Source organism: Passer montanus, unplaced genomic scaffold, assembly GCF_014805655.1.
Source record: "Passer montanus isolate IOZ18808 unplaced genomic scaffold, ASM1480565v1 scaffold27, whole genome shotgun sequence".
Taxonomy (NCBI): Eukaryota; Metazoa; Chordata; class Aves; order Passeriformes; family Passeridae; genus Passer; species Passer montanus.
Genome location: NW_024367372.1, coordinates 11575263 through 11592786, shown reverse-complemented (window position 1 = coordinate 11592786; position 17524 = coordinate 11575263). Strand labels below are relative to the sequence as shown.

The 17524-nt window shown below is 37.3% G+C and overlaps 1 protein-coding gene across 2 annotated transcripts in view; it reads left to right on the top strand.

Moving 5' to 3' along the window:
- Window positions 1-13516, top strand: part of SPATA7 (spermatogenesis associated 7) — a 31727-nt gene extending 18211 nt beyond the window's left edge. For both annotated transcript variants that reach the window (XM_039712875.1, XM_039712874.1), the window contains exons 5-12: window positions 333-466; window positions 6796-7262; window positions 8102-8168; window positions 8619-8689; window positions 9520-9573; window positions 10857-10934; window positions 12277-12334; window positions 12695-13516. In XM_039712875.1, coding sequence (XP_039568809.1) covers window positions 333-466; window positions 6796-7262; window positions 8102-8168; window positions 8619-8689; window positions 9520-9573; window positions 10857-10934; window positions 12277-12334; window positions 12695-13183 — 1418 coding nt within the window. In that variant the 3' untranslated portion in view covers window positions 13184-13516. The remainder of the gene's footprint in view (window positions 1-332; window positions 467-6795; window positions 7263-8101; window positions 8169-8618; window positions 8690-9519; window positions 9574-10856; window positions 10935-12276; window positions 12335-12694) is intronic.
- Window positions 13517-17524: the final 4008 nt, after the last annotated feature.

The following is a 17524-nucleotide window of genomic DNA, read 5'->3' as shown; positions in this document are numbered from 1 at the left end:
AAGAACAGATAGAAAGTTTGTAACTTTTTGAGCAAAATGTTCTGTTAGCAATACTGATCTTGGAAGTCCTATATGCTGGTGTTTGTTGTGAGGTAAGAAAATTTCAGGCAAGTTAAGGCACAGCTTCAGCTACAAGTATACTCTATTAATTATTTTTTTTTCTAAGAGTAGACATAAATTTTATAACTGCTGTAGGTTGGAAGTGGAATGTATCTCTATAGTCTGACTTTGCTGAGCAATTGCAAACCACTACAATGTAGTGGTTTCCAAATCACTGAGGGAAACAAAGAATATTTCAGTTTGGATCAGACCAACTTTGTCTCTTCCCTAAGTTGCTGACCAGCAGAGAAGAGAGAAACTGAAAAAGAAGATAGCCAGATGTGGACAGAAGATAAGTGTGTGTGAAACTGTCTCTCCATCCTGTCCAAGAGACAGTGGAAGGCTGCCGCCATCCTCTTTTGGAAAGGTATGTACTTTAATCCTGTTTAGTAGATACTGTCATACACTCCCCTCCCATAGTAACAGCTGATCACTGCAGTGCAGCAGTGAGGGCTGGCATCTTTCAAGCAGTAGAAAGCTGACAAGGATCTTCCTGGCATATGCCCAGCACTGAATGTATATCTTGACCTTCTGACACTGATGTCAGGTACCTGGATGAAGAGTGCTTGCAGTAAATACAAGCTCTAATTACCCTTAAATTCTCTTGCTTTCACCTCAGCTGAAATTCCTGTCCTCTGTCACTCCAGAGCTTTGTACCATTTCCTAAGGAAGAGCTCTGTTACCTCCACCCTTCCAAGCAGAAGAATCAGGAATCTTCCATTTTTTCATAATGAATAGTCCTAGTTGGTAATACATTTTTATCTAACAGTATACTAAATCATTCAGTTGCATTTCTTGAAAGCAGAAATAATGCTTAGACTAAAATATACCTTTCTGTAGATATATATTCTGCTTATATGCATAGGCTCACTTAATTTGGCTGGCATTTCATCAGGATATGAGGTGTGTATTTCTAACTAATAAATAAATACATAAATAGCCAAACAAATTACATTCTTGTTCATCATTGTAAATGAATAATTGCAGCTTAAAACAGAGTAATGATTTAACTCTGTGATTCTAACAGCATAAGCTTCACACATTGTTTAAATATCTATAAAGCTAGAGGACATTTCCAAGTAGTACAGCAAACACCGTCAGTTTCTTTCTGTGTGACTGATTTTTGTAGCAGGCAGCCTGAGTGTGACCTTATTGTGTGCAGAGAAATAATGCTTTGAAATTCAATACATGGCTCCTAGTTATGGATGAAAGCATAGGCATGAATAGAAAAGGGAGGAAATGTGATATTTAAAATCTAAATTTTGTTTTTTATTAATACCATTTTTGTCCTTCCATGTTATTTTTTTTCAAACTTGGGGCAGGCACAGTTCCTTAAATTGTTTCATTGCAAAACCAAGTAACATGTGTCTCTAATTACTACATGAATTCCAAGCTTTAAAATGAAAGGATGCACTACAACAAAGTGCAGCTTTTTTCCTTTGTTTTTCAAAATAAGATTTTCTGAAATTCTGCCTGAATTGAGCTGGCCATGAGTAAAAGTTCTGATTTGAGCAAGACTTGGTATTTTATCTCGTGTTCAAGTAATCCTATTAACAGGCATTTCTGGCTGCTAATGAATTTTTTAAAATAAATTAATCCACGCCAAAAATCAGTTGAAGGAAGGCTGCTTCATAGGAGGTTAAATTTTCTCTATTAACCATTTGAAGTGTGCTATTGCCTTAACCTTTCAAGATCCCTTTCAGTCTGTTTTTTGAGATTTTTTTTTTCTGAAGAATGAAGGTTGTGGCCATCTGTTTGTGCATATGAAATATAAATTGGGAAACACCATTAACTGGTTCTAGTCTCTTGTTAATTTTATATGCAACACACATGTGGCTGTGTGAAATGCCTACTGAAATGCTTTATATTTAAAGATTTATTACACTCTTATGATAGCAGCAGTCTGAACATGTATTGTGCTTAAGTTAGTTCTGTCATAATGGAAGATGTCAGTGACTAAACAAAGCAGAAGAACCTTCTGAGCATCAAAGAAAGTTGTTTTCATTAGGAATATTCAGATTTCCTTTCAGGCTTCATAGCAACAATCACCTCTTATGCTGGTTGTTTGAATTAATGCACAGTCAGTAATACCCTTCTTAATAACATCAGAGTATTTGATAAAAGCAGGAACTGCTACAGTAAAGAATTGACTCCCACACACACATGCACAAAATGAAAGAGTGTACCAGGACCATAATTTTGAAAAATAGTGATACCGGGATACAAACTGAATATATTTATAGAAGGCCAAATTTGTTCACGTACTTGTATGAATTTTCTCTAAAGGCAGCTTGTCACTTCCTATAGGAAAGTTTTGCTCTGTCCAGACAGCAGAGAGCAGGTGCTCAGCTGACTTAGAGCAATATTTAAATGGCTTTCTCAAGTTTAAAGAATCATACACTCATTTATTGCAGATTTTTAGCTTCTGTATCCTGACAGTGCAGTTCCTAAAGCATCTCTTTGATCTCATTTTATAATGGTAGATGAACTATTCTATTGGAAGAAATTTCATACAAGACCAACTTAATTTCAAGATTAAACTAATCTTACTATAATTTCAGTGACCCCAGTGAGAGCTGCCTTGGACCTTTTATGTGAAGAAGTATTTAGCAATGTTTCTTTTCAAAGTTTGGTTTTTTTAAGGCAGCTGATACTTTAGTGTCTTTTGAGCTGGAAAACTAAACTTCTTGTAGAAATTAAAAGTAACTTATAGTCTGTGTTACTACTTTTGCCCTTCAGATGACAGCAGAATGCTTTGATCTCTTTTTACTGAATTTTCTCTTCCACAGAGTCCATGAAAATTCAGAGGTCCTCTCTCTACATGCTTGCTGCAAAGTACTGTTCAGTTTACCCCAGTTTTGTGACTAATAAAATTGAAGCATAAATACATTATAAAACTTTTTTAAGGAGCTGCTGAAATGTATCATTGAATATACTTGTATCTTTCAAAACAGATTATACTTGGTTGAATTAACAGAATAGAAACATATATTGATAAGCAAGATATAAGTCAAGATGTTTTACTCCAAATTACATTAATTATAGTTCTTGATAGTTCTAATAGCTAAAGCTCAGATACTATAATGGATTTTTTTTATTTTATTTGAAGAATATAACCAAATATATTCTAATAAGTGTGCTATTTGTAGGCACGTTTTTGTCTTTTTTTGTTTCCTACTTAAACATCTGATGTTTTTTATAGGAAACAGAACAGAAAGTGAGCATACTTGCTTACAATTTATTTGCAACACAGGACAATTTTCTGAAAGTTCAAAAGAGACAAATTGCAGACAAACAGCGTTCTCTGACACTCCTTAAAATCTTTTAAAATCTTTTGAAGTGACATGATTCCTTGTTAATGATACTGTTTCTTTGTCTACTTGGAGTGCACTTCTCCCTGTTTGAGTAGTAAAGTTTTGCCTCAGGATAGGAGCTTTGAAAGACATTATTTTCTCAGTATTTGAATGAGTACATCTCACAGCTGACACAGATGCAGCTTTGGGTTGCAATTTTCTCTATTCACTAGTGAGGTGCTTGGTCTGTTCTACTTAGGAAATATTTGAGAAGGAGAAGATGATAAATGCCCTAAGCTTCCTCATATATAAGGAGTGCTTACATTTAGGATATTGCCATGTCAACCTTGTGTTTTTGTCTTGTTTTCTATCAACTCATCTGCTTCTGAGGAACAGAGCATGTAATTTTCATGAGGTATAGATAAATAATCTGCTAATACAACTTTATCTCTTTCCTTAATTATTTTGCTTAATGCAGGGAACCAGTCCTCCTATGCTTACAAATGCTTCTACAATACAATTTATATTGCAGCTCAATGAACTGCTTTAGTCACTGAGAGTAAAGCATTCACAAGAATTAAGCTGTTTGTAATATACACTGAAGGGTATGGAATTAGCTTTTATCTATATAGGTGGATGCTGAAGCTTTCCAGTCTTGTCTGTTTTCTATAGTGCTGAGCTACCACTGCAACTACTTTATATGCAAACAATCACACTGTAAGCCTCATTATTCTGCTTGCTAACACAGGCATTTGTTTGGCATTGTAACTGCATGTTATCAGTTCAGCATTTAATTATGCTGTAGTAGTAAAATAACAGTTGACTCACATGAGACACCATCAAGAATAGCTTATTTTGCCTCAGCTAAGTAAAAGAAAACTTCTTTGCATTAGGTACCAGCAACTCTGGATATTTTGGGGTACTGGAATAGTTTAGATAGATCTTACTGATGTGAGAGAAAATTGTTATGAAGGAAATTTGTGGTATGATGGCAGTGTGATCTGTGACTTAATTTTCACAATGAAATACCTGCATTTTTTAATATTCCTGTAAATAGCATTTACTGCATGCTATAAAATGTATATTCATCATAATTGAGCTTTAATTTAAAATATTGTGTTTGAAAGGAAAAAGAATGAAATAGTGTAGATTCTAAGCAATAACAGTAGCAGTGTTATGAGAAACTGGAGCATTTATACAGTAAAAGTCTATTGCTAATAATTTTTAAAAACACCTTTTTTAGGGTTGAATGTTAGAATAGAAAATCTGTGTATATTTACAAGCTGTACTACCAGTTATATAGGTTGATATAATACACTATATCTTATTGGTTTGCTAGTAATATATTACTATCTTAAACTATCTTTTTGTAGGTTAGAATGTCATGAATTTTCAATAAATGTATAAAGATTTCCAGTTTTGGTCACTGGGGTTTTTTCCCTCCATGCCCACCTCAGTAGGAGACTTCAGAAGTCTCAGGACAAATATTGGTTATCTTGCAGAATCCCCACAGACACTTTATTTTACAGTGGTTTTGTGACTTTTGTTGGCATTCAGTCCATTGTCACTTCCTGGTGGGGAAAAATCACTCATCCAACCTTCAATCCACATCTTAATCAGCTGATTATTTTCAAACAGTTAAGTGTTCTTGAGGATTTTCTCAAGGTTTCTGTTGTGCTCAGGCAATGAAGCCCCATTGGAAATGCAATGGATCTCTGTTTCAGTCTTACTCTCTCAAAGTAGTTTCCACATAGCTTAATTATGAGATCAGGATAGGCTGCTTGGTGAATCTTGGAATGTTCTCAACTGGCATTATGGTTGTATGTCATTAATAAATGAATGTCACAGTATAAGTCATACCATACTGCATCCACTCTTTCTCAGGCTTCCCACAGGGTACGTATTCCTTCAGTAACTTCAGTAATGTAATGCTTCTGCTTAATAGTTTTTACTTGTTTGATAGAAGTATAATACAGATGAATGAAACACATATGGAAATCATCTCCCTTTTCTTCCTTTTGTCAGTGCAGAGCTTGTGCTCTGTACTGGTGTCTCCTTGTCTTCCTGTTCCTTTTCAGGTGGTGGAGGTACATGGACAAGTTAATTTCTATGTTAGCCTATCTGAACTAAACTTCAAGTTTGTTAAAAAACCTCAAATGGGCCTAGAAATTTAATTTTCTTCTTAGGAAACACCTCTACTTCTCTTAAAAATCCTACAACACTTTGTTTGCTGATGATGTGGACCTAACCTATATGAACTGCCCTAGTGTTAGGAAAGTATGATAGTAATTTTAGAAAGTTGGCTGTTGATTTTGGATTGGGTTTGGAAACAGCTGTTGTTTTGCCTTGCTGATTGCAAGGTACAGCAGTGAGATTTTTCCAGAATAACACCATCCTCAGCTTGGTTCCCTCACTGTTGCACTGTAAGCCCTGTTTCTGGGAGTTGTGGTGCTGGATAGTTACACACAGTGGGAGCCATCTCTTCTGCATCACACAGTTGTTCAATTTCATAAATAGTTACATGTGTGGATGCAATAAATTGGTTTATACAAAATTTTGTTTGCTGATAGGTTTCTGATTTAATCTTCCAGTTCTGCAGTATGCCTGCCCATGGAGATTGTAAAATGTCGTACATAATTTTCACTGATAGACAGAATATCCTGACTCTATCCTACGTAGGAAAAGAACATACAACAGCTGTTTTCATAAGGTGTTTCAGACACATTGTAAAGCAAAATTACGAGTGTGCATACCCTGTCCAGGTATTTTTGGTTTGATAGTGCAAATTTTTCAAAACTCTATGACTTAAATAAAATTTCTATTTAATTTTTCTTTCTAATTTAATAAAACAAACAAAAAAAACTACCAAACCAACCAAAAACTCCATCTTAAAGTAACACTTGAATTTAGTTGTGTTTCTGTCTTATTTGTCTTTGCCACAATGTCATAATACAATTCTGGAATAATCTTGAATTTTTAAGCTTGGTATAATTATAGATATGTCTGCCTTAGCTTGCCCAGGAGGTATGAACAGAGCATATCCAGATAAAATAATCTGCCTCAGTGGAATGATTTCTTGACTTCTAAAAATTTATTGATTAAACTCTTGCTTTGATGTAACCATCAATATTCTGTAACAGAGCACCAATGTTTTGCTACTGAAGTAAACCATTTCCTTATTACTCTCTTATTTCCAGTGACTAGGTTTTAAAATCTGTTAGCACTGAGGCTGCTGTGAAACCAGTTTGATTTTACAAAAATTGAAAGTTTTTACTTAGCAAATACCTCCAAGTTGGTAACTTCCAGTTACCAACTGGGTAGCTCCCAGTAATTGCTGGGAGTACCATCATAAGCAAAGCAGGTAACTCGCAAAGCAATCAAATATTGTTTTATTTTTTCCTAGAGTCTCTTGGAAGCAGAAGATGGTGTCTCACCCTCTGCTGGGGAGGCACAGTACCTATCAAGTGCACCATCTCCTTATGGCAAGGATTGCTTGGTTCACTCCAGTCCAGTGAAATGCACCAGGAAATGTTCTCGGCATGCAGCCGGGGCATCCTACTCCAGTGTCTGTGTGTCAAGGGCACCAGGCAAACGCTCTGCACTTCCACGCAGTCACTCCATCGAGAGCTTTGTGAGCATTGACTATTCCCAGAGGTGCCAAGGAAACCACCCCAGAGCCACTGGTGGGGATCTTCTGGAGAAGCACTCTGAGTGCTTCACTAAGAGCCGCAAACCTTTCACTCCACGCACCTTAATATCAAATGCTAAACCTTTCCTGTCAGAGTACAGGTTTTACACTCCTGCTCGAAGGAGGAAGAAAAATCACCGCAAGCGGTGTGTGGAAGCTCAAACACAGACTGATATGACCAGGTACAGAGATTGAAGCTTTATTTTGAAACTCTGGAATATAGATGTTATCATAACAGTATCTTCATAAAAGCAAGATGTTTTGCTCTCATTACATTTGTATAAAACCTGAATAATTGTACTGATGCCTTACTAGAATTTACAACTAGAATAATTATTCTAGATACACCTTACCAAAAGCTAGAAAATAATGTGATTTTCCTATTGCTCCTGTAGTCTCTTACTTTCCAGTCTGTTAACTAATACATCGTGCAAACAACTTCTTTAACTCTTGAATGCAGCTCTTCATTGGTTTTTCTATCACTTGAATTCAAATATCTTTGGATATACCCCATATAAAATATTGTTAACAAAATTAATATCCTTCTCTTGCACTGAACTTCTTAGCAAGTTGGACAGTTCTGATTTGGTTTTGTTTCCACTGATACTACCTTGTAAAGAGAAATCTTTTCCCTTTTGTGTCCTCCATGCCTGCATCTCCAACTCCAGTTTTGTCATAGAATAAATTAGGGATTTTCTAAGGCTGGAATTATGATAGTTTTGGCTCTGTATTGCAACTGTTGATTTTCTGGCTGTGAGTGGTTTATTTTCCTCGTGCACTTTTAATTTTAGGATCATCTCCATTCTTAATTCTGAACAATTATATTGAATAATTCAGTTATCCCCTGCTAATATGCAACTAAATAGTTAATTTGGATCACCTGTCTGGCAGAAGTTTTCTGAACTGTTCAGTACTGCATTCTGTTGAGGCTGATAAGACCTATCTACAGTGGCACTGTTATTCTCATCCTGCATTTTTTGAAAGTCTACTTGGGAATCTAACACCTCTCTAAATTTTTTAGCTTTCCATCTGCAGACCAAGTGCATGTGAGAAAAGTCACAAGTGAAAAGCAGAAGATACAATCAAAGGTAATAATGCATTTGCCAGTAATTTGGGTACTCTTCCCACCACCATCACTGTGGGGTAATACACTTCATCACTGCCAACAGCAGTGAGCAGCTGATTTAGGTGTTCTTTCTATTGCCATAACATGAGTTAGTTACATAGATGAGGGAGAATTTCAGAACGCTGGGTGGAAACTATTAAAAAAAAACCTTGAGGCACATGAAGACATCTCTTTAATTTATTTTTTTTAATTATTCTATAAGTGCACTATCAAATATCTGCTAAGGCCACAGATAATTGGTACATGACTTTCCAGCAGAAGATGTCCCATTTGTCTTTTTACCCAGAGTTTCTCAGAAAAGATATGAAATTTCTAGGGCTGCTTAATCACAGAGAGTTATTAGATTCATTTTAATGGTGAAATTTGCTGTGTATTTGCACTGATAATAAATATTTTTGTTTCTGTGTTGCAGGCTGAAGATAAAAGATATGCTTTGGATGAGCCTGAGAGAGAAGTGGATGGGTTTCAACACTCCAGCCTAAGGTGCCTGATTTACAGCAGGAGGGAATATTGGAAATGTTTCTTTCTATACAGCTGGTCCTTAGGCCATAAGTCTTCACTAGCATTTCTCTTTATGTCTTCTTCTCACAGAACTTTTATTGGGTTTTTTAATATCAATGGCCTTTCCCAACTTCAGAATTCATTCTTTTCTTGTGATAAGTTCCACTGGGAAGCCAATTAAGAAAGAGCGCTCTGAAATACATGAGTATTTTTGTCAGAATTGACAAATTGAGGAAGCATTAATAGAGATGTTAGTTCTGTACATCTGAGCTCACAGACTATATAGTATTATAACTAAACACTGCATTGCAGGAGCATTTCCCACATCTTTTTCTGAAAAGTTAATACTGGGATAGCTGCAATAAGAGAGCAGTGTTGAAAATCAGGCCAGAGCCCAAGGGCTCCAAGCTGATTCTCCTCATTGCTGACCTAAGTGTCACGCATGACTCACTGATTTGCTCTCTGGCCTTTTCATACAAAGGCAGTTTTACCTGAGGAAAAAAATGTACTCTGAGTTTAAAAAGCATTCTTATGGCTAACAGAGACTGAATAGCATTTGAAGTAGCACCAAGGTCTTCTGAGCACTGCATCAGGTGAGGTGGTGTAATACTGTTGAGCCTCAGTCTTTCAGGTTTCAGTGCCAGCAGGGGATTTTGCTACTGGAGCGGGGTTTAGGGGTGTTATGCTGGGCTTTTTTGTGAAAGGAAATCATATAATGGCACTCCATGGCTCCAGAAGAAAATTACATGCAAGATAGTATAAAAGGGGTTTAGAATGTTGTTCTTTTTCTTTCCCTCTGATTTTCTGATTAGAGAGACATCATGGTGTCCTCAGAAGTCCTCACCAAAGAGAACTGTCGATGCTGAGTAAGTATGTTTTTGAACCATTTTTCTTCTCATTTATAACATCAAACTAGAAGATTTTCCTCCAAACTGATGAACTTGAAAAATAAAATACTTTAAAAATTTTATGTGAATCAAATAACAAAGAAAATTCATTTTAGCTTCAGAAGATTGTATAGTGCCTATAGTTTGTTTTTAGGTCTGTAATCTCTGAAGCAAATATTAGCAAATGAAGCACCAAATTGAAGGGCATTCTTACCACATTTCTGCACTGAAATGTGATGAAAATTAGAGGAGTTTTGTGTTATATTCAGAAACACTACTAAAGCTTCATCAAATGGCCTTGGAAAAGTTATTTAATTATTTGTGATTTAGGACAGGCTTGTGTATGCCTAACTTAAGGCTTATAATAGAGGTCTCAAATACCAGCTGTAGGTAACTTTCTTGACTATAGAGGGAACCAAAATTATAATATTTAGGCACAATAACAAATTTTATGTAATGAAAATTGTGCAAGATGTATTCCATTTTTACTTTCTGTTTATTAAGACTGGGGAATGACTCAATAGAGTTTGATTGAATGCTTTGGGAGACTTAGAAAGATGCTATGAAAGAGAAACAGCACTGAAATATTTTCTTTTGGGGTTTTCTTTCCTGTTGTCTTTCAAGCAGAACTCCAGACATTTTGAGAGTGTCCAATTTAGAGTAAATGGCATCAACTCTTTTAGAGGTACTAAAATAGAAATAATAGGTGAAAGTCACATCTCACACTAACAAGATTTGATCCATCAAGGAGATATCTTGAAATGAGTGGATGCTGCCAAATAAGCAATTAAATCCTTTTCAGCTTCCATTTAGGACCAGCAATTTTCAGCTGCAGTCAGATTCTCTAGAAGCTCCTTTAGAAGCCTATACCCAGAGCATCAAACTGCAATTGTTCACTTTTTTCCCAGTTAGCTCCCCTTTCTTGAGTGCAGTGCATGTTCTGAACGCTTGTCAAGATTCACTGATTCCCTCGCTTGGAATCTCTGTGCTAATTTATACCGCAGCAGAAAGTCAGCATAAAGACAAAGCACCATGACCACCTTTCTAACAAACTCATATTTTTCAGTTTTTCATTATCCAGATTGAAGAAAAGGCTTAGCTTGTTGTGATAGCCTTACGTTTTATGAAACATAACTGATGATACAAGAACTATAAAATCTTCTTAATGGCCTTTCCAGTGAAGTTGATTAAACCTACTAAAATGTGTCATATGTGTTTCTGTGGTAAATCATTTAACATTGGGGTTTCTATCCTCCCTGCAGAGAAGAGGAGCTTTTGTATTTAACTTTCATTGAAGATGTAACAAATGAAATTCTTAGACTTGGCTTATTTTCCAACAGGTAAGTTACAGTTGCTTTCAATTTTGTAATGCTATGTCAGAAACCCATAGACTCCATAAGTAAGGGAAGTAGTGATTAGTAATAATTTCTTTATACACACAGCCTTTGCTTTTGTTTTGTTTCCTCTTCTTTTTTGCTTTATGTAAGAAAGGGGAACTAGGAAATACCTTTGGGTCATCAACTTTGATCTGCTGCTATGTACCATGAGATAAAAGCTTCTGTTAAAAACTGACCTGGAACTCTAGGTGGAAAAATTCTAAGAACTCATTTTAGTCTGCAACATCTGTTTTGCTAAATAAACTGAGTAACTAATCTTTTACACAATCCTTTGTTCCCCTTCTGTCTTTCCTGCTTCAGTATGAATTCAGTCTTCACCATGGGTTGCAAGGGTTACATTCTCTTGCAGATAAAAGTTCACCTGCTGCTAAATCAGAATCTTTTTTTCAATATGATACTGGTTCTTTCTAATAAAGGACTCTCAATTTATGAAAAAAATTGCAGTATTTCTGTACATATACAGAATATATATACAGAATGTTAAACCATTTTTGAAATTCTGCATTCAAGGCAGTCTAATTTCATAACATTCTGATCTTGCTTTGGGTTGATAATGTTCCCAGCTGTTTTTGCTATTCTATGTGCTCTTATTTTTTTCTTCTTATGTCAAGGCTGTCAGTAAGAATACTAAATACACCAAGTAAAAAAATTAAATCTTCAAGAAATTTTGAGAGCAGTCTACCTCTGACTCTTTTACAGTAATTTTTTCTTCTACTAGAACCCTTCTTATCGTTTGGGTTTTTTAATAATTTCTCATATAAGCTAGATTAAATTCACTTGACTTTCTAGAATTCTATTCCAGTGACTGTACTTTATTTGTCACAGAACAATTTCTTTACAGAATTTTTTTCTCATTTAGCCTAATAAATGGAAGAGAGCTCTCAGGACTGAGGACTTTGCTCTGGATTTTTTTTACTGCAGCTGGATTTTATTCCTTCTCTTTACTTGTTCTTGTGTATAGCAGCCACTATGGTGCATCCAAGAGATTTTGGATACTTCAGCATGCCAGTAGAATCACCACTGGATTGCAGCACATAGGCACACCAGGTCAAACACACACATAGTTGTACTACAACTGCCATGTGCTGCCCAAGTCTGCCTGTTGAGCGTGTGTCCAGTGGGTTGCTGACTACAGGTAGCCCTCTTTGTGACAGAGCGGAATTGAAACAGTCTTAGATGTGCCATTCAGCTAAGAAATGGAAATAAAACATACAGTCATTAGGTTATTTACATCTGGTAAAAGTTGTTTTTCCTCCTGTGAAATAATTTGATTTTTTATTTCTAGGGTTCTGGATCAACTGTTTGAGTGCTATATAGAAGAAAATAAGAACCGCCTTGATGAGGTATGTGCTGCCCTTACAGTAGTCTCTGCATGTGAGGTCACGTTTCCAAAGAGCAGGGCAAATGCACAGGCATATTGGAGGGTAAAGGTCATCAGAATTCTCAGAATATTCAGTGGGGAGCCTCTCTCTCTCCATAAATGAGATCTGCTCACTCATGGATCACGGCAGATCAGGAGTCACAGGTAGAGTGACAAAGAATGGACAACAGTCCATTCAGTTTGGTGACACTCAGTGTTTCATTTAGTCACTTGATTGCAAGCAGCCTCCCTTTCCTTCTGTCAGAGTTAAGCCCTGTCTGAGCAGAGCTCAGGTGCCATGGGGGCTGGAGAAGTGTCATCCTTTTCTTCCTTTACCCCTTAGGGCAAAATGCGCCAGATGTTGGATGTGCTGAAATCAGACCTTGGCTGCAGCCAGGACAGCAACATAGAGCTCATCCGTGCGGCTCAGGAAGCCTCAGGCCCACGGGATCTGCAGGAGTGTGATACAACAGGAGAGCTCAAGTTTGCCAGTAAAGGTCACAAGCTGAGGAAAGCTACAAAAAATGAAGAATTCCTTGAGACCATAGACTTGTCATTAAAGAAACCAAACAAATGTGAATCAATGCCCCGGAGCAAAAGGTCGAGGGAGACAAGGGGCAAGAAGGACTTCTCAGAAGATACCACAGAAATTATGGGTGCTGGGACAGACTCTGACTTCTGTGGTGTGGAATTTGAAGAACACCCAGACACTTCATCCACCTGTGAGGCAGCTTTTTTTGCTTGTGACAGTGATTTGGAAGTCAATAAGGAACTTGATGAGCTTGAGGAAAACTTTCAAGAGGCCCTTCACATTTCACGTAACTATTCATAACTGTAACCAAAACTTACCTGTTAAACAGGGATAGAGTTCCTTCTGTGGTTAACTGCCATTTGCCAACCAGTAGTGAATTGTTAGGTTTATTTTCAGTTATTTCTGTTTAAATACTGCTAAGGTCTCTGTAGCAGGATACTATTAATTGGATAATAATCTTTGTGTAAATTAGATCTTAAAGGATAAAGGGTCAGTTATCAGAAGAATTTTGTGTATTTTGCCCATACTGTATAACTCGAAACAAACTTAAGAATATTAAAACTAGATTTATATTTTTAGAGCTGTAATAATAAGTTAATGAAATATTTATTGATTTAAATAATTGATAGCGCAGTTGTGGTCCTGCTATAAAGATCTGAGATGTTGTAGTCTGCAAGAATTCAACAACTTAAACTTAACATCAAACTATGTCCTCCTCCAGAATGGACAAACAGTTCTATAGTGTACTATGTTACCCCTAGCAGAAGCTCACAAATGAAAAATTAAACTATTTCACAAGAAGAAAATCCAAATTTTAACAGATCTATGTAGATTTAATGATTGCAGTTTTTTACTTAGAGTTCTTAACTTAATGAGACTGCTAAGTTCAATTTCTTGCACTGATGACAGCTATGGCATAGCATTCTGCATCAAGCTTTGGTTTTGGAAAACGATTGAATTGCTTACTGTTTGATGACTAGTACATCAAACAGTGTAGAAGAAGACACATGAGGCACCTTGTACAGCAAATGGAAAAGAGGTGGTGTATTTTCTGGTTTAACTTTAAATTGAAGTTAGTACATGCATTGCACAAAATCAACCCAAGATGATTTGAGTTATTGTTTAATCAGAGTACAGCTATTGCCTGACATTGCTGTTGCAGCAGAATGAGCTCAACAGGTTCTGAGGAAGTGCTGGTAAGATACATTGTCTTGCTGTAGGTGAGGAACTAGGAGAAGTCTTAGGAACCTGGCTAAAGCCTGTGCTCTGATATCTCCTAGGGTTAGTTTCTAACCTTCTTCCTCCAAGGAGAAGTCCAAGTTGTACCAGTTCTTACGTAACAACTGCCACCACCTGCCTCCCCTGTGCCTCATGAGCATCAACCAAAGTCTGTGACTCCATCAGCCAGATGGCCCATTGCAGCTTAAAGGAGCTCCAATAGACACAGACCATTGCTTCACTTATGAAGCATAAACTTTTAGACAGAAAGGAAATGTCAAAAAACAGCTAGAGGAAGCCAGTCAGAGAAAAACATGTCTGGCACAATCATAGCACTGCAGTGCAGAACACAATTCCCACTTTCCTGGGTACCTTGTCCACAATAATAAATTGCACTTGTTGACAATGACAGGAAACAAAGTTTATTTTAGCCAGGTACATGTGGCTGGGCAGATGGGCACCAGCCTTTCATCTGCCATACTCACCTGGCTGCCTTGTAAGTGTGGCCTGCAGCTTGAGTGCTCTGGCTCACTGAAAAGCAGGTGAGATATTGTAGAGGACTTCTACATCCCCCCATCAGAGCCTGTCTTGTTGAAAAGATGTGACCACCTGGCTGAGTCAGTACAGTGCAGGGAGGGTTTGTGCACAGTCACAAGTGATCACAGACTTTCTCCCATCCTCAAGGAAACTTCTGTATTCCTTACCCCAGAGAGCTGAACAGAAAGGATGCCCTAGGAAACTTGGTTTTATTTTACAAAGAATTGTAACACACAGGGACTGGTTTGAAAACTAAAGAGCATGGTTTGATGCGTACAAGTATAAAGCCTCTGCTCCTCAGACAGGACTTCACCACTCTTGCGGCCCTCCGCTCCAAGTTCTCCATTCTGGCCAATAATCAGAATTTAGGGGTTTTTTTTCCCTGCCTATCTCTACATTTGTGACTTATACATTGTAAAAAATGTCACTCAGCAAATTTTGTCTTCTTGTCAACATGAGTCTGATTAAAGATTAATACGAATTTCACCTTCAAATTCTGTAAATGCAAAAGTCCTGTAAGAAAACACCACAGCAGTGAAGCCCACAGAAAGGCACAAGTAATGACATACTCATTTCCTGTAATACAAGTAACACAAAAATAAATAAAAACAGTTTCTTGACCATATTTCCTGTCGATGAACTGTCTCAACATCAATGACTTTTTTTCTGGGTAGATGCAACTTAAAAGAGGAAATAAATTGATTAAAATAGACCTTTCACAAAGAAAGCACCTGTCTGCCTAAACTGTAAGCATGAATGTTTAATGGATCCACAGTGAAATGTCTGTTTAAGAACCAGAGAATTACACACCCCAGTATCCAGAAACTGGAGCAGTCAGTCCAGTCCAAAGAACTGGTTTCTGTCATTGTAGAGGCACTCCTATCACATAGTAGGGAAAAAATCATTCTAGCTAAATGTTACCTATATAAAATCAATTTATCTGCAGATCCAAGAGCAAATTCAGGCTGCCTTGGATTTAAGACTTTCTCTCCTCTATTCATTCACATTTACTTTTAAGGTAGTGCTTAAAACACAAGTTGTTTAAAGACCTTGTTATGCAAGCCTGACCCACATCACTGATAAGATTAATCAATACTGTAAGGTTTGGGTATTTTTTCTGAGGGTTTTAGTTGGTTGGGTTTAAATTTTTTTCTTTCGTCACATTTTACTTCGTGTTATATTCGTGTCTTAGCACAAGCAGTAGCAGAACAAGGCAGTCACAGACCATTACATATCTGAATCCTCCAGACGTAACAAACTTAGGAGCAGTCAGGAGCAGTGATCTGCAATGTAAAGATTTTTTTCTGCCCAGATTCATGCGGGCCATGAGTACATAGATCATAACATCAATTTTTTTTTCAAATAGACAAAAGCCTGCTAGTGTTACTTTGCTCTAACAAAATGGCCTCTTATCTTTAAAGCTACAGTTTTGTCATCACTGCTCCTTTTTTCAAAGGTAGGATTCTGGTTGTTTACAAAGCAAAGTAGGGCTTTTGGTCATTTGAAGTAAAGATTAACGGGATCAAAGAAAAAAGGTGCTTACATGTCTTACAGCTGACCAGAAAACAACCAGCTTCAAGCTGTCCTTTTATCCTTGATCCCCAGTGTCTAAAGCTCCTACAGAGTTTTCATTTAGGCTTAGCTGCAGAATGACTTCACAATTTTGCTCACAATTTTGTTTATCTGCATTTCTGTACACTTTATCATTTATAGCTATGCAAGAGTAGTTGTAAGAATGATGCAGCTCAACTGACAGCATTTCATTATTCAAGTACAAATGGCTCCATCAGACAATGGGGGAAAAAGGGCTACTTGTTTCCTCAGCAATGTTTTGTGCAACGTTTATGAGTAAGAGAACTAGAACATCAGCATAAATAAAAATTATGCCCAGGAGTTTCATTTGTAGCCCCTAAGGCAGGCTGTTCCATTGTGGTGATAGCACAGTTTCTAACCAATAAGATGTTCTAATAATGTCCTTTAGTGCACAACTACTGTTCCTGTGTTTGAGGACCTGGGAGAGGCAGCAGCCCCAGGCCACGGCCTGGAATAAGTAGAAATAGCAACAGAGATGAATGTTAAAGAGAATACAGGAAGAAAGGCAAAAGGGAAATTGTTACTGATTCCATCTTTTAAAGTGAGACCTATTATTGGCTAGAGCACAGGTGCAGTGTGGACATTTAGCTGCCACTTGTTAACTTTGGCCTTCAAATGTATTTTACCTTTCTATGTATACCTAATGCATGATACCACCTTTGTATCATAGCACTTGTATTTGTGACCTAAAAATTTATGCAAAGGTGAAAAAAATACAGAATTGGAGCTCAAGGTCTACTTCAGAAAGCTATGGGAAATTCCAGTATCCCACTTTAATTTTTGACCACCAAGGCAGGAGCATACATTGCTAAGCAAGTGCAGGAGACTGCAGCTGTGTGATGTCTCCCAAGCCATCATTTTTTCTCTGGCACTTCCCAGGCACTTACCCTGCTGTTCTCAGGGGTACACCTGGTGTGTACAGAGATTACAAAGAACAGAACAGCAACAGCAGTTTTAACAAAAATAATTTCTCACTCTCCAAAACAACCAAACCAGATACAGGCAGTCCAATCTTCCTGTTTTCTTTAGTGAAATCTGCTTCATTCAGAAACAACCACCTTCACTGGAATACAACCAGTTTGTATTCCAGTAGTAAAGCAAGTGATGTGCAAACAGGTGAGCAGTAAATTAATCTGCCCCAGCCATTGCCCCAGCACGGGTCACAGCCAGTCAAGGGATCCAGTTTCAAAATCTGTAGCAGGTTGTGGGCCAGCGGAAGTTGAGCATGTCACAGGGATAAAGCATCATCAGGGAAGGGAAAAAGAAGAAACAGCAGTTGCCACTGGCTCAACA